This window comes from Salvelinus fontinalis, chromosome 35, assembly GCF_029448725.1.
Source record: "Salvelinus fontinalis isolate EN_2023a chromosome 35, ASM2944872v1, whole genome shotgun sequence".
In the NCBI taxonomy this organism is placed as follows: Eukaryota; Metazoa; Chordata; class Actinopteri; order Salmoniformes; family Salmonidae; genus Salvelinus; species Salvelinus fontinalis.
This window is the reverse complement of record NC_074699.1, coordinates 1,900,113-1,921,735: the sequence shown is the minus strand read 5'-3', so window position 1 is coordinate 1,921,735 and position 21,623 is coordinate 1,900,113. Positions and strand designations below refer to the sequence as shown.

The following is a 21,623-nucleotide window of genomic DNA, read 5'->3' as shown; positions in this document are numbered from 1 at the left end:
GTCTCCCAGTGTTCACTTGAGCAAACTACACCTGTCTGACAGTTATCAGATCAACACTCTGTTGAAACATATCACAGAGTGTAACTGACCCATAGCTGAGTTATAACTGAATTGTAATAGTTTTTTGTTCCAAATTGTGGCCACTTAAAACTTTCAAAATGACACACTTTCCCTCTAATTTGCCCCTTGCACTTCCTGTGCTGTGATGAAGAGATTTTTGGTCAAGGTTCCCAGTCCTCAGGCCTCTGTTCACAATGCAAATGAGGATAGTAAAGGGACACTTGGCTGCTGAACGTTGGAAAATGTGATGCAATATTTCTTCCGGTCCATGATACAAATCCCAACTGTTCTTCTATACCCTAACGAATCAAAGTATTTTCAGCAAGATAGCTTTCCCAGTATTAAAACAATGACTCATAAGGCCCAAATTCACAGCGGCACTCACCATATATCAGAGTTCCTGAGAGGCCCAACAATTTCCTGGTCAATTAAAAAAATGTGAGGACATATGAAGCTTCAGGAAGTTCTCTACTGGCTGTTTTCTTTTAGTCCCGGGAGTTTGAGGCGTGACATCACTGAGGCATTTCCCCTAGTCTCTCTGTTATCTTTGCAATCTCACACACACACACCCAGTCCTCCCATATACTTTCTAGACCTCAGGGACTGTAGCTGCTGTTGGATCTGAAGACTGAGCCTCACCTAAAGATGACCCTCTCATGCAAGAATGACTTTACAATTACAAGAGGCCAATTTAGATGGCTAATAAGGCATTACGATACTGTTCTTTATTTTACAGCAAAACACAGAAAATAAACCTTAGAACGGACCATGGCTTAAAGCAAGTATCAAAGCTATACTATCCTAATGTACTCAGTTAAATTCAATTTAGCATAATATTACTCTGTTCCTTCTTGCATTTTTTTGAAACAATAAAGCTCACTTTTTGTACTTCTCATTTGAGTGCTACGTTTATTTTACACATACAAAATTGGTACTTAATAAAAAGTTGTTGTTTTACACGATACAAACCATAGAAAAGATTGTGTTCACCATCGAGAGAATGATCATAAACCAAGGCACACATTGCTCCCCTACAGAATGATCTAGCTGCATACGAAAGGAATGCATTTGAATGTTTTCTCTTCTCATTTTGGTGCCCAATACTGACAACCAATGGAGTGAATTTATACAGGCGGACTCACACATACATACAGTATCAATCAATGCACAATTACACATCAATTACACTACAAGTGTAAAAAAAACGACATATTTTACACTTTCAGCAGACAAAGACCAGTGTCAAGTAAAATAATTTTGAAGTAACGTAAAAGGAAGTGAGGCCAACATCCATATTCAGGCACATTTTCTATATACAGTGTAGACAACTATATTTCCAGTACTCACAATCTCGATAACATGAATACCCTATTGCCAAGTTACTTATTGCCATTGAAAAATAGTCCATAAGGTTTACAGATAATTATACAGAGCACCACTAACAGTAAGAGCTTGTGAAATAGAATAGAGCCTAGTGGTTAGAGCGTTGGACTAGTAACCGGAAGGTTGCAAGTTCAAATCCCCAAGCTGACAAGGTACAAATCTGTCGTTCTGCCCCTGAACAGGCAGTTAACCCACTGTTCCTAGGCCGTCATTGAAAATAAGAATTTGTTCTTAACTGACTTGCCTAGTTAAATAAAGGTAAAAAAAAAAAAAAAAAAAAAAATAGCATGGAACGAAGTAGATCACGTATGTTATATAGAAAGGCCTGGAGACATAACATTACAGCACAGTTTCCCAGTGGCAACTATTGTAAACCGATGTTTCACCATACTGATCTTTGGTAGATGGGCGACACAGAAATGAAATGTTGCCTGTTTTTAAAGTCATCATAGCTCTTACATTGTTCTCCATCTATTTGTCCCTCTCCAAAGGTTTTTCCCAGGCAGGAAAACAGGAAGTGAGCCACAATGTGTTGCTTTACTTTAAAAGATAACAGGACAGGAAGAGGGCTTCCTCACACACATATGTGCAGGAAACTGATTCCAGTGTTTTGTTTGGGTAATGTGTAGGGGCGGACTATGGTGTTTGAAAAAGGATGGGAGTCCAGCTCCCCATGTATATGATCCAGACAGGGAAGTGGTAAGATGGCTTCCACACATTGTATCCATGGTTTATGAGAAGTGGTCCCAAATAGGCAAAGCTTCAGTATTCAACAAACAGTCCACATTCTAAATATAATTAAAACAGAAGAAAACCTTTGCTCTCTTTTTGCTATGTCTTTAGTCAAGAAGGACAATAGCGATAATGATCAACTTGAACTTGTGTAGATTGCCCTCATTATATTAAGCTGTTTCAGCAAATGGAGCAGAAGCACTGCTATACATTGAAGCAGTATGTTGAAGCAGTATGTTGAAGCAGTATGTTGAAGCAGTATGTTGAAGCAGTATGTTGAAGAAGAATATTGAAGCAGTATGTTGAAGCAGTATGTTGAAGGAGTATGTTGAAGCAGTATGTTGAAGCAGTAGCTCTAGGATGAAAGGTTAAAGTAATTTAGATAGCTTTGTTGTCATCCAAAGGACTATTGAGCTACTTCACATTTCCTGAGTTGGTTGTAATACTTTTGTTACAGAGGACCTCAGAGACTTGGGCTTTATCCACAACAATTGATGTGTTGATGAGTCCTGTCAAATAAACTGGGAATAGACTTTAATTCTTTCAGAGCTTCTGTTATCATTGCTTCCTGCCGGGCTCCCTGGGCAATAGTAGCTGCTGATGAGAAGGGTCATTCTGTCTGAAAGACAACTCAGTACGCCACTGTGACTCACTGAAGGACCCACCTCTCACTACATAGCTACAGTTGGTTTAGTCAACCATAAAAAACCCCACAATCAATCAAAATGAAGGTATACAGATTTCTGTGTGTGTAATCTGATAAAAACGAATAACTAAAAATAATAATATAATAATAATAATAATAAAAGTAAAGAGAGGAAAAAGGATAAGTAAGAGGAGGAGTAACGGGGTAGAAGAAGAGGAAAAAGAACGAGAAGAAGAGAGAATTACTGAGGGTCCACACGCTTGAGTGGACCCTATCACAGTGTGCTATGATTGGACGGATTAGTGGAAGAAGTTAATCCCGATGTGCTTTTAGTCAAAGGAAGAGTTGAGAGAGCTGAGAGACGTCTTGCCTGCTGGTCTTTAGGCTCAGTGTGCTCAATACAGGGAGTCACTTCCCTCAGACCCATCTACCCCGTAGAGCTCAGCCAGGGTTCTGAAGCGAGGGCCCCAGTCGTTTAAGAAGTCATAGTCAAGGCTAGAGCCAGTGGATGAACTATCCAGGGAACTGAGGCTACCAGCCAGGGACTCTGGCCCCTCGTAGCCGTAGATGTGCAGGGTATCGTAGGGAATCCCATCCCTGTCATGGTCAGCTTCATCTTTCTTCACCTCGATCATCACAGCCATGTCTCCCTTGCACGCGGTTGGTGGTTTCTTCACCATGGCGTAAAGGCTGGGGCCCTGCCTCATGCTCATGCTGCTGTCATTCCGAGCTGATGTCAGGATGGACACGTCGTAGCCGTTGGTGTCCATCTCCCCACCACCCTCCTCGTCGTATGTCACTAGCTGCTCGTGGATCTCACTCTTACCCAGAGTGACCAGGGCGTCCTTTTGGTGACGCTTTCTCATAGCGATCAGGATCACTATGACTGGAACGAGGAAGAAAACATGTTTAATATCCATGTCACACAGTTTGGGGTTTTAATAAGTACTGGAGAAGATAGAAGCGGGAAAATATATACAGTTATATATATATTTCATGAGGCAAATGAAATTGGGTGTGAGAAAATAGTTTGTCGGATGGGTCTCCAGTATATTTCTTTGGTATTCATACCATAATGACTTCAATGTTTAATAATTAATCACCACCTCATTCTGTATCTTAACAAGACAGATGAATAACTGATCATCTTCTCATTAGTCTTACCATTCTTCTCATGTTTTTCCCACATATCTACTTTTGTAGAAGCCTACCGCAGCAGTGCAATTGCTCTCTGCTTCAGATATGAGCTTTTGACAAAACATCTCTGACACATGGCTCATCTAATATGACAAATGGTTCTCTCCCAAGACAGCAGAGCAGAAAAGTATCAAAGAGAATATTCAGCTCAATGCTTCCCGTTCCTTCCACTATTTTGTTGGTCCTGCAATATCGAGTGTTATTTATCCAATCAGATACTGAGGTAAAACTCTTCAACTATGTCCCAAAAAATACACAAACAAAAGATTTAAATTATTTGCCCATCCCCCATCATCGGAATTATTCACATTTATCGTTAATAAAAACCTATCCTTCTACTTGTGTCGTAAATACTTCATGATCTTACCCAAGAACACCTTGAGCTGAAGTACCTTGTTTAATGACCTCTGTTGTTTATTTCTTAGACGATTGCTCTATTTTATAATATGTCTTAATAAGGGACAGTGGTGTGGTAGAATGCCAGTTAAGATAGGCGCCCCGTTAACGGGACAGTTGTAAATCGTGCAGCGCCTTGTGTCACTATCGCAGATTTTAGAAAAACAACAGATGTCGGTACATATAAGTGTTTTAAATCGTCTGAAAGCTTAAATTCTTGTTAATATAACTGCAGTGTCCAATTTACAGGAGCTATTACTGCATAAAGTGCCATGCTATTGTTTGAGGAGAGCTCCTAACAACAAAACACTTTTTTCACCGCGATAGGTTTGATAAATTCACCTCTGAAGGTGAAATGTGTACTTACATTCTGAAACTCTGCTCTAATTTATCATACAAACTGTCCCAGAGATAACATGAAGTTGTCACGTTCCGACCTATTTCTGTTAGTTTGTTGTATGTGTTAGTTGGTCAGGACGTGAGTTTGGGTGGGCATTCTATGTTTTCTGTTTCTATGTTGGTTTAGGGTTGCCTGGTATGGCTCTCAATTAGAGGCAGGTGTTTGGCGTTTCCTCTAATTGAGAGTCATATTTAGGTAGGTTGTTTCACAGTGTTCGTTGTGGGTGGTTGTCTCCTGTGTCAGTGTTTGTCGCACCATACGGGACTGTTCGGTTTGTTTGTACATCGTTCTTTTGTGTAGTCTATTTTTCCCTGTTCGTGCGTTCTTCGTGTTATATGTAAGTTCGTATAGTTCAGGTCTGTCCACGTTTTCGTTTCGTTATTTTGTTAATTATTCAAGTGTTTTCGTTTCGTGGTTTTTCCGTCTTGTTTAATTAAAATATGTCATTTCACAACGCTGCGCCTTGGTTCAATCACTACTCCTCCTCTTCGGTTGAAGAGGAGGAGGAACACCGTTACAGAAGTGTTGTTTTGCTAGATAAAATCATTTTTCATATCCTAAAAAGGTCCATATAGCATGCACGATCGATTTTGTATTTACACCCGTTCAATTTGCAAAGAAAGGAATCTGTAAAAATCTAACCCTAAACGTTGATTCAACCAGTCAAATCACATTTGTATTTATTCCTCAGAGATCCTAGAACGTAACCAAACTTCATTATATCATTAGGGGTGTAGTATATCCAATAGGACACCATATTTGGTCAGAGAGCGATGCCTTCATGGCACGCCAATGACGCAGGCAGGTTTTCACTTAATCGACTGTAACTTTGTCAACTAAGCACCAATCGGGGTCAAACAAAGCTAGCTAGATAGCCAATGAGCTGGGCTTTACGGCAGCTTTACGACAGGGAAACCCCGTATCTGTCGCAAAATGTAGCTGCTGACCTTGTGCGACAGCAAGCCTTTTCCTTTTGGACAAAAATTATAAAAATATGGAGGGTTATGAAGTTATGAAAACTGGGTGTTTTGCAAATGTTGAACTTATAATATGTCTGCTAATACTGGAAAAGCTACATCAAAGTCCAAGGATACAGATTTGACAATATTCTTGCAGAAAAATGAAATGTGAATGTGAATGTCTCCTTCACGATTTGACCAAATGTACCTGGGTGACTTCAAACTAAATGTCATGTAGTGTGCTCATACTTGAAGTTATCCGTCTGAAACTTTGCACATATACTGTTGCCATCTTGTGGACACCATCAGAATTACAACCAGAGTGATGGCTAGATGTGGGCCTTTTCTGTTGCATTTCAAAGATGGTGGAAGAAAAAAAAACGGTTGTTTTTTTCCTTTGTATTTTCTTCTACCATTGTGTTATATTCTCCTACATTCAATTCACATTTCCACAAACTTCAAAGTGTTTCCTTTCAAATTGTACCAAGAATATGCACATCCTTGCTTCAGGGCCTGAGCTACAGGCAATTAGATTAGGGTATGTCATGAAAGGCGGAAATTGAAAAAAAGGGAACAAACCGTAAGCAGTTTTAAAATGGAGAGGACTGGATATAGTAGAGGAGAGATTGACTCACCCAGAATAGTCAGGATGCACAGTATAGGAATCAGGGTGTAGACGCCCACACCCATTTTGAGTTGGGCTGCTTTGCACTGGGTGTGGATCCTCTTGTTGTCACACCTGCACACTTTGATAGGCAGAGAGGTGATGCTGCTCATGGGAGGCCTGCCTCCATCGCTGATCCCAATCTCTATTACATAATCCCTGGAGTCCTCCAGGCTGAAGCCTCCATGTTTCAGGACTATGTTCGATGTGTTGTCTAGGAGAGGGGGACATAAAACAATGTTAGTTATCAGAGGTTTGCCATGGTTAGATTTGGAGGACATTTTTAAACATTACATGGGTCTTCATGGATAGTGCATTGGTTCCAGTGGAGGAATGCTCTTAGCTACAATTTACTTAGGTGTAGACTTTTGCATTTACACAATAAGCAGACTGTTGAATCTGAGAGTTTATGTGTAAGGGAAACCTTTCCCCACTAACAAAATCCCTAAAATCGCAGTAGGTAAGAATCCTCAAAGCAGGATAATTGAATGTGCTCCGAAACTAGATCTAGGAATTAGGCTTTTCCACATGGTTAGTCCCATGTGGATTAGATATGATTATCTCCATGAGCTTTAGGTGCCAGTACATGTGGCTAGAAACGTGGAATAATTTAAGTAGAATTACAGTATACAACCGTTCAGAAATAGAAGCTATGAAGGACGTACTGCAGTGCGTACGGTACATCAAAGCTAGAGATATGGCCTTAACATGCACGTCATCACTAAAGTAAAAACAACTTCTCACTATTCTTCTGGTCTTCCGGCGCTATGACCTTCTCTCTAGTTGCACTGGGCTAATGTGCAGCCTACTCACAGTGTTCCGTGTTCCTGGCTGATCATTACATGGTGAAATGTCACATCAGTTCATTATGCAGTGCAGCCAACGAGGCAGCACAGACTGGACCAGGCCACCCCAGTGCTACGCTGAAAACGTTCCCCAGCCAGAGTGCCTCTGAGGTCGTCACTGTTGCTCTCCAAATATGTAATGAAGGGCTGCTGGTTTTAAAGAGCTTGTACGTCATGAATATTTCAGGGGCTCTCGGCGGTTTGTTGCTGTTCTCGTTTCCGCCCGACTAGATGGAGAACGCTCAGACGTCAGATTGCTTTAGAACGGAGCGCTGCCCAGGCTGATTCCTCTGCCACTGGGGAGCACGGCGCTATCCTGAGCCAATATGTGAACCAGCCATTCACCCCCACATTGTCCCTGTTATACCCACCTCACCGCCCCTCACACCAACCAACAGCTTAGCATTAGTAGAATGTGTCTGCCTGCACAGCTCAAGCTGACTTAATAAAGGTGGCACTTGTCACATGTTCATGCATAGAAATGATCAGCTCTCTCACCGTTGTTATTGATGACTGAAAAGTTGCCATTCGGCTTCACCAATGTGAAGCTGAATGAGGGAACATTTTCGTCTTTGTCTGTGGCACTTATGGTCCCAATCACCTGTGTGAGGGGAATACATTTAAAAAAGACTTAATGCAATTTGCAGAAAAGTTTGATGGGTTAGATGACATCTAACTCTGGGAAAAATCCTACCGTGCCAGCCATATCATTTTCACAAACGAATATCTCTTCAATGGACAGCTCTGGTTTGTTGTCATTGATATCAATGACCAGTATGTTGACGTTCACAAAAGATTCCAGTCCTGAAGAGGAGACGGGAAACATGATTTTATTATTGGGAAACACCTAAACCCTACTAGTTATTAAGATAAAAAAAAATGTTTTGGACATGAATTACATTTCACGCAATAAACGTGTATTAATAAGATTAAAGATGATGGCTAATGTCACACCATTTGGTTCCTCCTTAGCTTTAACCTGGAACATGTGATTCGCTACAAGCTCCCGATCCAGCTTCCTCACTGTGAAAAGTTGTCCAGTTATGGGGTTGATACCAATGGGACTGTCTTTGTCCTCAATGGAATACCTGTAGAGGGGGCATTGAAACATTGTGGAAATCACCTCTCAGGAAACAGTTTGTTGTTACTTCCAGCTTCAGGAGAATGTGCCAATTAGTGAACGTGTTGAATACCTTATGGCCTTGTTGGCTTTATCAGGATCTCTGGCTGAAATGACTCCAATATTATTGACCATCATTTCCTCTATCACATTAAAGTTGTAGATGCTCTTGCTGAATTCTGGCTGCTCATCAACGTCTAGCACCTGGATGGTCACCTGGGCCTTGATCACTGGATTGTCCTTATTATCCGCAGGGGACTGCAAGTTATTCTCCCTCACGTGCACACTGAACGTGTAGCTGCTCTTGGTTTCATAATCCAGTCCCTGAAAAGAAGTTAAGGAATGTTAAGGAAAAAACTCAGTACATGGACTATACATATAATCTTCAGCAAATGTGTCCCTCTCATATATGTTCCGTACATCGTTACCTATAATGTACAGGCTGTACTGATCGTTTTTTCCCCCCAGAATACTTTAAGTAGTTTCATTTTCATAACTTAATAATGCCCTTCAAGGAGTTTTTCAAGGACATACATTTTCATATGTGCTTCAACGTGTACATGGCCTTATTTCTTTAGTCTCTGCTACTGTATAGTTTAGTGTTATGCATCCCTCTGTGACGCTCATATCTACGGTAGAGTTTAGGACACATTAGGAAAGCATTCAACCTGGTTGCACGATAGAGACAAATGTGGATCATTTTTTGTGATAAAAAATAAAGTAACCGTTTAGGATGAGTGAAATACCTGTTTCAGCATGAGGTTGCCATCTTTGATCTGACTGCGCTCCATCTCAAAGGTGTCTGATGGAGATTCTAGGGTGAAGATTGGGTCTTTATTCTGGATCTCATCTCTGTCCTCCAGGACTATGGTGTCTATTCTCTGTCCCCGCTTCATGTCCTCTTTCACACTAAATACATAGGAACCTAGGGAAAAAGACACTCTGCATGTTAGTAAGAGAAACTTCTGAGGGACGACATTATGGAATAATCCCTCATTTGCTGCTAGGAATTCCATAACAATTATTCATATTTAGGTTTAGCTCCTACAAGACCAATAATTGTCAATGAGCTGTCAGTGATGTTCTATTTTGCCCTTACTTTTGGTAAATGTGGCTATGTTATCATTGATGTCGCTGACTGCGATGGTGACAGAGGTGGTGGCGGTGCCCCCTTGTTTAAGTCCTCTCAGATCCTGGGCTTGAACCACAACCACATAGCTACTCTGGGTCTCACGGTCCAGGTTCTCATACTTGGTGGTGATAATCCCTGAAATGAAGAACATTCATTTAGTCTTTGATTCATGACTTTGATTCAACACAACAGTAAATGAATATTGGGTCATTAGGAAAGAATATTGAAAAGAGATGTAGACACTGTACAATGGACTTTGCGCGGTGTGAGTTCAATTGAATGAACATCTCCTAACCTGTTGTGCTGTCTATATTGAAGAAGTCTCCCCCCTCTAGTAATGTGTAAGCAAGTTCTCCATTTGCCGTCGTTGGATCGTCTGCATCAGTGGCAGTGACTTCTATCACTTTAGTGCCTACACAAGGAGGAAATAAAGAGAAGTGATTTAGCAAAAGCACTTTTTAATATCCGGCATAATCCTCCTTGTGTTTAGGATTTGACCTCCGGTACCTCTTTTGGATCTCTCTTTGATAGAAGCGTTGAACGATTTAGTAAACACTGGATCGTTGTCATTGATGTCGGTAACCAGGATCACAAATTCTTCCACTTTCTCGAACGGGATGTCTCTGGTATTAAGCAGCTCTGCACTTAGATGGTATATGCTTTTCACCTCTCGATCCAATCGTTCAGTGACGTAGATGTCTCCTTTTTCATCCACTTTGAAGATTGTGTTGGCACCATCTCCTTTAATGACATAGCGTGTCCTGTCACCAGCTTTAGTTGACTTTAACTACAAATAGACAAACAGAAGACAATGTTAAGATAAGACATCTTATCTATCAGATATATTGTTGCTGTATATTCTCATTCAACTCTCTGGCGTTCTACCGGAGCCTCCAAGGTACACCTACATGGTAAAACAACGACATACCTTTCCAATATAGTATTGTTTGTCGATTGGCCTTTCCTCCTCCACGTAAAGGTTGTTCCACAACCACTCTCTCTTGTTCCTGTGGAGAACGGGGCTGGTTTGGAGTGCTGGCCTCTGGTCCATATGTTCAGCCATGGTTAGACCGAGGGTCACGGCCAAGGCAAAGAGACCCATCCACATATCTGGCCCAGTCATCTGCCTCCATGCAGACTGTCTCATCATCTGAAGGAAGGAAGGGAGAAGCAGAGGAATAGCAGAGAATTACATTTGGGCTATTGAGACCACTCAAGCCTCAGGCAACACACCTGGCTCAAAAATAATTTGTCTTCCTTCAATTGCTTAGCTATAACTTTAGGTACGTTTAATTAAGCTTGGCTGGCATGCCCGGTGGGTAGGTTTGGCACTTTTGGGAGTTTTCCACTAGAAAAGTAGAAAAGTGAATGGACACATTCTTTAAATGTACGCTTTCTTTGTGGTCAAGAGGATAGCTAAGCATTAAAGCAGTCCGTCCCAGATAATATCCTTTATCTGGATTATTCCACTCTTATTGTTGCCAGCCCTTAGCATTGGATATTAAGATGAAGTGGATTATGGTTCGTAAATGTCCCCAAATAGCTTAATATCATATTCCAAAGTCCAAAAACGACTATAATCGAATGACTTTCGTTACAACCCCATACAGCACAGATAAGAAAGTCTCTTATCTTCTCCACACTGACAATAGGCTTATCTGGGCCTTTGAGGTAATGCACTTGGCACCAGGTAAATATCTCATGACGTTTTGTTGTTCCATATCTTATTGAATCTTGTGTTCAGCTATTTATCGGAACAGTTAAATATTGTTTGTTGGGAAACCTTTACTCTGTGCTGTAAACTTCCCAATGTATGGTGGTCTTGTCACTCCTAATCGTATGTGTTAACTATGCGTTATTTGATGTCCTTCCTGCCACGCCCTGAAGTTTGCCCCATAAAGGAGAGAGACCTTTTTAAAACTCCAAGTACTTTAGAGAATGACATCCTCAATCGTCACTGTTTGTAGCTGTCTTCATAATCATGGATGTCCCACGCTGTCAAAAAGATATCTTTTTTAAATGTCTCCTTGTTCTGTTACATGAGGTCATGATGTGAAGTCTGGCCTTTAATCAAGGAGAGGAAGTGTAAACACAATGCCCTTGGGAGAATAACATTCCCATTTCTAATGAAGGGTCATCATTACGCTAATGCTACTGTGGCCTCACACCCTTCCTGCAATTCAATTTCTGCCCCCCGTCTTCTCCCCCCTCTCTCTTCCTCTCCCTCTCACTCAGTCTCTCTGGCTCTCTCTTTCTCTGACAATTTTCTTGAGCAGTAGCGAGAGTTAAGGAGACAACAATGGGATTTTTAAACAATGTGTTAAATGAGTTGGGTTGGTGTAGGAAGGATGCTATCGGACAATGGTAAAGTATTTCATTCAGGGCCTCAGCTATACCTAGTTCAGATGGATCAAACCCATTTAACGTTTCAAATGATGGGCCAACTTATATCCAGAATGTCAGCTTCTTGTTACCCTCAAAGCGTATCCATTGACCTTTCATTTGAATGCCATTCAATGATAACTGAAAGTCCATTTCTCCGTCTGTGTCATTTTAAATGCTGTCTATGCAATGTCAGATTTGATGACCATGAAGACATTTTTCAGTTCTCAAATAGGCAGCTTATCTTGTAGAAAAAAAGAGGAATACGGTACTGTATTTTGAAATATGCTGTACATTATTCCGCTTGAATTCATCTTAGTAGGCTATGACTCACACAGTTCACAGGCTGGTTGGTATGCCTGAGACTGTGTTCCAATCCCAAGTAGCACACAAAGTTATATGGAATATCCAAATCAATTAATCAGTTTATGAATATATTGCCAACACCTGACCTAATGCACCTGCAATCTCTAATCATATACTGTACTGTAACGTTAGTCGAAAAATAAGCAATATTTGGTACTATCAAAGCAAGCACTCAGCTTTCACATTATGTTGAATTCTGACTATCCAAGATCAACGAACAAGCAAGCCTCAATACTGTGATGATACTGTAGAATTAAGCGACGTACAATATGTGTGTGTGGGTGTGTGTGTGTTTGCCCGCTGTAGATTAAAACTGCTTTAATCACAGAGCAGCTTTCAACAATCTGTCTGCCTACTCACTCCTCTAGGAAACTGTCACGGATGAGCCGTCTCCTCAGCCCTGCTTCACCCGCACAACATCACACTGGACTCACTGGCTCTCTCTCTGGCAGCACTTGTTCTCTGAGTCTGACAGACAGTGTCTATCTATCACCTCTTCCCTGAGCTCTTTTACCACCGTTTTTTTTTACATGAGGTTCTCTAAAAGGATTAGTTCAGTGTCATTAGATGTTATTTGACTAGTTTAACTGCTACCCTAGTGTTTGGCTGTATGTTCGGCTTCATTGTCATCGTTTCAAGCGTCAACCATTAGTCCTAGAGCAGCTGCGTCTCTATCTGTGTACAGTATCGAAAACAATTCAACGTTATTAACACAGTCACAAATCTGGTATAGGTAAACGAATACGATGCTATTTTTCTGTCTACTTTTGAAAGGAAAAGGATATCTGAGGATGAGTTTCCTTAAACTTACATCATAGAGTACAAGACTCAATATGTTGTGTAACTCGAGACGCACAGATGGTTTCAGGCTTTCTTCAGATGCATTTCTCCCTCGTGGCTACAGAGTATTAGCGTAGCACACATCAACATGGTCAATCTGGTATCAAATTGTCTCGAGGGTTCAGCCTTACACTCAGGGCTAATGTTATCAAATCAGTCGCTGTTGTCCATTGTGGTAATAGATTATATCAGTTTGAGACGCAACGAGATACACCATACTGTATCGATGTGGTATTTAAATCATACATTTTGTACGGAGCCACACAAATGATAAAATGTTATGAGTTATTCGTAACCAAACTTACAATAGAAACAAACCTATTCATACGGTATAAATGACTGGAATGACTTACCAGAGATGAATTATTTTCAGATCTCTTCCTTTTTAGCTCGTCCAATGCGTACAAGTCACAGGTAGATCCTAGGTGTAAGAGCAGTAGTATTGTTAGCTGTTGGCTGTGGACGTGTCTGATTCTCTTCTCAGAGGGTAGCACTCAGGACATCCAGGCCAGCCCAGTGGCCACAGAGATCAGCCCAGTTCCCCTGGTCACGTTTCCTGTTATAGTCCCTCTCCTCTCCTCTTGTTGGAGTCTGCTCTGTGGCCCCTGATGTGGAGAGTGACACAGAGAATCAGATGGAAACAAACAGCAGCTCCTAATTGCAGCCTGAACAGCAGAGCCTGGGCTGAGGGGGGAGAGGGAGGCATGCGATGCGCGTATCACAGCGCCTCACGTCGCTGCTGAAGTGACTGGAGGAGGAGGTGAGAGCACCAGCCACATGTTAGGCAGGCAGACTGTGGCGCGTGGAAGGGGCAGAGCGACGTGAGAAGCATTACATTTCTTCTCTCGCCTCCATGATAAAAACACAAAAAGAAGGAGAGAAAGCGACGAGATTCAATATTCGTACCTATGGGACAAAGATTATGATGAGCGCATTACAAACGTTAATCCCATGAGATTTCCCACATGGTGGTATTACATTTTTGCAGGGCTACGGCGGCGTATCTGCCTCTGAGATCTTGTCTAAGCTGGTAAGTGAGATGAGTGGGCTTTCTCCAGTACTCTCTCGCTTGTCCCTTGAGCATCATCAGTAATTTGGGGAATTGGACTGGAGCTGTATGGCAGTTTTTTTAATCAAAGCCCCTCAGCAACACACCCTGTAGATCTGAAGGGAGGCAGTCCGTTTAGTGAGATTAGTCTTAAAGAGAGGGCAAGCCTATTTGACAGAAGAACTAAGATAATACCTTAGGGCAGAGAGAGGGAGAGAGAGAGATTTGTCACCATCCTTTGTCACAGCAGGGGTCATGGTTCTAGCTGTAATTGGTAGGAGGGAGGGGATCTGCTTCTTCTGTAGATATGTACTATATGGAGCTGTGCACTTAAAGAGAGAGATACGATAGTATGCACATAGCTATTTAGCTGTTTAGATATTAGATATAGTCATGGGAGTCTACAGGGTTCCCTTGAGAGGAACAGTGCTCAAGGCACAACCTCAGGAATAAAGAATTGAAAATGAATAAATGAAATCCCCCTAAATGCCATGCAGACCACAGGCATAATTACAGATATTCATACTTCTCAGATCAGTACATATTTAATCATGCATATTGTAACTATGTCACAGTATGTGTTACTTTACATAGATCTGAACTGGCCTTGCATGGGACAGAGTGAGAGGTGTGCTGTGTTTTGCAGACCAGGGGGGATTCTTGGAAAGGAAGCTTGATATTCCATGTAGCCTATGCAGAGACTCAGATACTCTTCATAACCGTCCTTAAAAGTGGTGTCTGGGAAATGCACTGAAAGGCACTCTGTAGGACTCAGAGGACACTCAGTGGAATGTAGCAGTGCCTTGACCTAATGATATTACTGGAAGCTCTTCTCGTTTTCCAATTTGGCAGTTATTTTTTTGTTTCAAGTGGTCAGCTATTGGTTGTGTCGCACTGACTGTCTTAACCATTGAGACAGTGTTTAACCCTGTCCAGTACTTGGTATGTGATCCTTGATGTTCATCACAGCTAGTGAAAGAGAGTCAATGCCTTGTGAAGTGTGCTCTTTAGAAATAGCAGGGTTCTTGTCATGGTTCATTTGCTTTGGGCCAGCAGTACGCTGTATAGCCCCTTAGAGAGTGGAGATGTCGAGTTTACAAGAACTCATCTGACTGATCTCAATGTGAATGTGCCTGGGGCTAGGATTGGGAGGGAGCCGACTTTATAACCCCCTCCCATCCCAAATCAAAACATCTCCCCCTCCCATCTCTAACACTATACATACTTCAACATTTTAAGCAATGAACCGACACCCTCTGAATTATTTTTGCGCTGATATTTGAAGAGGGTAATTTCTTTTCTCTCCCACTGATTTTACCTGACTCTGTGCTTGCCCCTGGCTTTCATCACTTTTCAAGCTTCTCAGTCAATTCAGCCAGCGAGAGGTTACTTAAATGACACCAACCTGATGCAGAGGGTTGTGCCCCTCTCACTTTCCAGTGCTTACAGATGGCGTCTACAATGCACTCTAGATCTGGTGTTTGGGGGGGGTGGGATCATGGTAAATTATGCAACATGGTGGAAGCATTCCCCTTCACTGCATTATGGTTAAGTATTCAAGTTGGAAAATGTTAATGCTTCTAACACAATCAGTGTTAATTCAGCTCAGCTAGACTGTGGTGGCTGGATGCTCACTCTAAATAAAGCGAAGTACAAGATACAGTCAAGGGGAAATAGGGAATTGGATACATTCAGTAAGGAATACAATGTACACTGCCATGTTTTTAAACACTGAAATTGATTACATCAAATGTCTAATGGTGTCACGGCCGTTGAATGAAGTGGACCAAGGTGCAGTGTGGTGAGCGTACATTTTCTTTTTATTAGAAATGACGCCGAGAAAACAATAAACAATACAAAACAAACTGTGAAGCTTAAGGCTATGTGCCACAAACAAAGTCAACTTCCCACAAAGACAGGTGGGAAAAAGGGCAACCTAAGTATGGTTCTCAATCAGAGACAACGATAGACAGCTGTACCTGATTGAGAACCCTACCCGGCCAAAACATAGAAATACAAATAATAGAACATAGAATACCCACCCCAAATCACACCCTGACCAAACCAAATAGAGACATAAAAAGGATCTCTAAGGTTAAGGCGTGGCAGTACCCCCCCCCCCCCCCCCCCGAAAGGTGCGGACTCCGGCCGCAAAACCTGAACCTATAGGGGAGGGTCTGGGAGGGCATCTATCCGCGGTGGCGGCTCAGGTGCGGGACGCAGTCCCGCTCCACCACTGGCTCACAACACTTAGGTGGTCCCTCTGGTGCAAGGACCCTCGTTGCGGGCCCCGGACTGGGCACCCTCGCTACGGGCCCCAGATTGGGCAACCTCGCTGCGGGCCCCGGACTGGGCACCCTCGCTGCGGGCCCCGGACTGGGAACCCTCGTTGCGGGCCCCGGACTGGGCACCCTCGTTGCGGGCCCCGGACTGGGCACCCCCGCTGCGGTCCCCGGACTGGGCACCCTCGTTGCGGGCCCCTGACTGGGCACCCTCGCTGCGGGCCCCGGACTGGGCACCCTCGCTGCGGGCCCCGGACTGGGCACCCTCGCTGCGGGCCCCGGACTGGGCACCCTCTTTGAGGGCTCCGGACTGGAGACCGTCGCTGGAGGTTCCGGACTAGAGACCGTCGCTGGAGGCTCCGGACTGGGGACCATCGCTGGAGGCTCCGGACTAGAGGCCGTCGCTGGAGGTTCCCTGCCATGACTCCTTGCTGGAGGCTTCGTGCCATGGATCATCACTGGAGGCTTCTTGTCATGGATCATCACTGGAGGCTTTGTGCCATGGATCATCACTGGAGGCTTCGTGCCATGGATCATTACTGAAGGCTTCGTGCCATGGATCATCACTGGAGGCTTCGTGCCATGGATCATCACTGGAGGCTTCGTGCCATGGATCATCACTGGAGGCTTCGTGCCATGGATCATCACTGGAGGCTTCGTGCCATGGATTATCACTGGAGGTTTCTTGTCATGGATCATCACTGGAGGCTTCTTGCCATGGATCATCACTGGAGGCGCACTAGAGGTCTGGAGAGCAGGGCTGGCACAACCCGTCCTGGCTGGATGCTCACCCTAGCGCGGCAGATGGGGGGAGCTGGGATGTAGCGGACCGGGCTGTGAACGCGCACTGGAGACACCATGCGCTCCACCGCATAACACGGTGCCTGACCAGTACGACGCTCGCCACGGTAAGCACGAGGAGTTGGCTCAGGTCTCCAACCTGATTCAGCCAAACACCCCGTGCGTCCCTCCAAAACATTTTTTGTGGGGCTGCCTCTCGGGCTTCCTTGCTAGCCGTGTTCCCTCGTAACGCTACCGCTCTGCTTTCGCTGCCTCCAGTTCCTCCCGTGGACGGTGATACTCCCCAGCCTGCCTCCAGGGTCCCTTACCGTCCAGTATCTCCTCCCATGTCCATTTATCCAGATAGCGCTGCTCCCTCTTACCACGCTGCTTGGTCCCTTGGTGGTGGGAAGTTCTGTCACGGCCGTTGAATGAAGTGGGCCAAGGTGCAGCGTGGTGAGCGTACAATAAACAATACAAAACAAACCGTGAAGCTTAAGACTATGTGCCACAAACAAAGTCAACTTCCCACAAAGTCAGGTGGGAAAAAGGGCTACCTAAGTATGGTTCTCAATCAGAGACAACGATAGATTGCTGTCCCTGATTGAGAACCATACCCTGCCAAAACATAGACATACAAATAATAGAACATAGAATACCCACCCCAAATCACACCCTGACCAAACCAAATAGAGACATAAAAAGGATCTCTAAGGTCAGGGTGTGACAAATTGTGTAAAATAAAAAGGGCATCTAGGTCATGTTACCTTGACAGTTCAACTTTAACGATCTAGTACTGTAATAAAACATTTTATTTCAGTGTTTTGACCAGGATATAATTCACAAATTCACTATATTTTGGTTCAGTTTCTCTCAAACGAAAAACAAGTTGGCACTCCACTGTTAACACCAACAACAATCCAAACGAATAAGACACTGGCTTGTTTTTTTATGATAGCGAGATGTGTGGAGTTGAAGAAACCTGAAGCGATGCTCGGGAAAAATGAAAGAGAAAGCCACTTAGTTGTTTGAGAAAATAGACTTAGGCAACGCTTTCATGTTGCTTTCCTTAGACTCACATGTTGAAACCATTAATTCCCAGAATATATTCCCGTCAGGTTTTTAGACGAGAGAGTTAAAATTGCCATAGGATTTCATCATGGTGTTGCACTTTGCCCTTCATACCTTCTCTCAAAAACAAACTGCACAGGCACTGCATTATGGGTAACTGCAAGAGAAAGCTCTTCATTTGTAAAAAAAAAAAAAATGCTGTAATTTTTCATTTACAGGACCAATAAAACCAACAGATATTATAATTGTCATATTTCAATTGATATGTTACTCCCAACATAGCTCATTTAAAACAGAAATCAGATGCAGAAATCATACATTATACGGAGTGCGCCTTTAGGACTTTGTATCTACCGTTGATGAAGACTTTGTAAAGAAGGGAATTGTCAGTATAGAGTAGTTAGTCACACATCTGCCTTTAACTCATGACGTCTAAACTTCCATGATGCAAAGGGCCGTACTGTTAAAATGTATGCCCTGACTCACTTCCTGCCCTTACATCAGAGGTTATAGCTAGCTTCACTACAAAGGCCTCTCGTTGTCTTATTACACATTTTGAAAATCAGTAGTTCTGGTAATCTCATCTGCTCAGTCCTAATCAAGGAGCTCCAGCCCTCACAGTCATTTCCGTAGTGTCAAGCCTCGGCTTCCTCCCAAACTCAAACTAATCGGGAGCTCATGTCCTGTGTTTCAACCTTCTGGAAGCGGTCACAACGGGGAACGGTTTATCTGCTCTCTATGTTTAATCATGGAGCAGATTTGCGCTCTAGCAGTTGATTACTACAACATAACCTCTCTGGCCAATGGGCTGGGAAGCCCGCAAAGCCGGCCTTTTCTTTCTGATTGGGGAAAGAAACAAAGATGCAACTCTTTGCTTATCAGCGTAGGCTATGTTTGTCTGTTGTGGGAAGTGGTTTGCTTTAAAGTATGTGCATTTAGCTCGTTTTCTGTCTAATTGCATACTGTTGCGTACACTCAGGCACGCACGTACATGCACCCTCACACAGACTCAGTCACAGACAAATGCAGACAAAAACACGTAAGCCGAAATGTATCCGTCATAGACAAATACAGACTGTCACATACTGTGTCACAATCTCTCTGTCACTGGCATAATCGCTTCTGTATCTGAGGGAACAAAGGTTCTCAGCTGGCCAGCTGTGCGCCGTCCAAGGGATTTCCATTTTCTCAACAGGAAGATCAAGGTTAAAGGTTTTAAGGGGGGATGTAGCTACTGTTTCAATAGGAGGAAGTGGGATTGACCTAGCACAGCAACAACATTCCTCTACTGCTGGTCAAAAGTTACCTCTACATTACAATCTGTTTGAATCCACTTGTCCGATGCCAAAGTCTCCCACAAGTATGTGTCTTATTATTACCTGGCAAAATGAAGTGGCTTGGCAGTTAATCAATCAGACATTTCAAAATCAGATTATCACCTCTCCAATCTCGTTCATATTCAATGTAAATGTTCAATAGTGCAAATAATTCCTTAACATTTTATTGACATTTTATTTTGTTTGATTCCATCTGCTTTGAAATGGCTTGTCATATTGAAATGATGGCCACTCATGCAAGGATGATATAACAAGCAATGGGATTATCAGACTATTAAAGACGAGTGGATCAACATTGAAAGGGTCGCTACAGTTTGTTTTCTTCAGCTTTAAAACCCAATTTAGTGACCTAGTCATCCAAAACACAGAGTAAAGAGGACTCCATCTGGAAGGGAAGAGTGAGAGGGGGGTTACCCTCAATGTCCTTCCTCCCTCCCCCTCTCACATACTGACACACAAATCCCTGGCCCCCGCTCACAACAGTGATAAACAGTATTTTACGTCACCTCATCTCTATATCTACAAGCTTCATAGCACTGCTCTTCTACCTCTACATATTATTATCCTGTACCCTACTGTAGCCCACACAGGGCAGCCTCTGAACCTCAACAATAAATAGGCTAAACTGAGGCTGAAAATGGCAGTATTTGAAAGTACAAAGTATTTTCTTTGATTTCAAATGACACACTTCAGTCAAGTCCCGATTCACTTTGCTATAAGCTTAAAAAAAAAAATATTAGATGGAAAACTTAGGTTTGGAGAACTCTTTGATCCTATAGTGACACAACAGCAGCTGGCATATCTGGCGTGTTCGGGGGAGTAATTTGACCAGGATGGATTCCCTTGTTGTTTATAGAAGGTTGGGATCATCCATGGTGTCCGTAGAAAATACTTTTATTAAGCCTGTTATTAGAGGGGACATCCAAAGACTGATAACGGGGAAATGATTTGTGTCGGATTTTGATCCAATTTAGCATTGTAGCCTACAATGTCTAAACAATATTTCCAGGAAAAATGAACTTTTTTGGACCCTGGTAATTGAAGAGGAAATGTGTGCCTCTTAAGTGGATTTTTGAATGTATGGATTTAGAAGCTGTAATGCTTTGCCTAGCCCTAAGCCAAAGACACACTTTAACCCTTTCTACATTTGACTCAAGGCAAAGGGCTAATGTTTTTGTTTATTATATGCCACATGAGACGCCACAATAGAGAGAAAATACAAACAGAAATATCATGAGAGCTGATATTTCTGTGAATGTCCCCAAAAGCTTTGGGAAAAATGCCTCCTGGGTGGCGCAGTGGTCTAAGGCACTGCATCGCAGTGCTAGCTGTGCCACTAGAGACTCTGGGTTCGATCCCATGCTCTGTCGCAGCCGTCTGCGACCGGGATGTCCATGGGGCAATGCACAATTGGCCTAGCGTCGTCCGGGTTAGGGGAGGGTTTGGCCGGTAGGGATATCCTCGTCTCATCGCGCACTAGCGACTCCTGTGGTGGGCTGGGTGCAGTGCACGCTGACCAGGTCGCTAGGTGTACAGTGTTTCCTCTGACACATTAGTGCAGCTGGCTTCCGGGTTGGATGCTCGCTGTGTTAAGAAGCAGTTTGGTTTATTTATGAATCATGCTTCAATTAAGACTGCGGCCTGCGGTTCCTGCCTCTGTGCATGACTGTGTCTGATAAGTCACTAACAGCCAGCTCAACCTTTTTTTCCCCAAAGCTTTTTTTTGTTTTTTACCCCCTTTTTCTCCCCAATTTCGTGGTATCCAACCCTTGGTTGGGTTGTGTTTCGGGGGACGCATGGCTCTCGACCTTCGTCTCTCCCGAGCCTGTACGGGAGTTGTAGCGATGAGACAAGACAGTAACTACTAACAATTGGATACCACGAAATTGGGGGAAAAAAAGGGATAAAAAAAAAAAACTTTGGGAAAAAAAGTTTGAGCTGGCTGTGACTTATCAGACACAGTCATGCACAGAGGCAGGAACC

At 43.1% G+C, this 21,623-nt stretch overlaps 1 protein-coding gene across 1 annotated transcript; it reads right to left on the bottom strand.

The window, feature by feature from the left end:
* Positions 1–750: 750 nt before the first annotated feature.
* LOC129834192 (cadherin-5-like) lies at positions 751–13,926 on the bottom strand. Its single transcript, XM_055898931.1, has 12 exons — positions 13,476–13,926; positions 10,463–10,684; positions 10,042–10,321; positions 9,830–9,946; positions 9,502–9,669; positions 9,149–9,327; positions 8,476–8,726; positions 8,237–8,370; positions 7,977–8,086; positions 7,781–7,883; positions 6,409–6,651; positions 751–3,707 (listed from the first exon to the last, which is right to left on the bottom strand). Exons 2-12 carry the CDS (start codon positions 10,682–10,684, stop codon positions 3,217–3,219), a joined length of 2,298 nt encoding a protein of 765 aa, XP_055754906.1. The 5' UTR covers positions 13,476–13,926; the 3' UTR covers positions 751–3,216.
* Between the last annotated feature and the right edge of the window lie 7,697 nt (positions 13,927–21,623).

Coding starts and splice junctions, on each gene's coding strand:
- LOC129834192 (XM_055898931.1), bottom strand. CDS start 10,684: ATGATGAGACAGTCTGCATGGAGGCAGATGACTGGGCCAGATATGTGG. Junction 9,947..10,041: donor CAAAGAGAGATCCAAAAGAG/GTACCGGAGGTC, acceptor CTCCTTGTGTAG/GCACTAAAGTGATAGAAGTC. Junction 3,708..6,408: donor GTGCATCCTGACTATTCTGG/GTGAGTCAATCT, acceptor TCCTCGTTCCAG/TCATAGTGATCCTGATCGCT.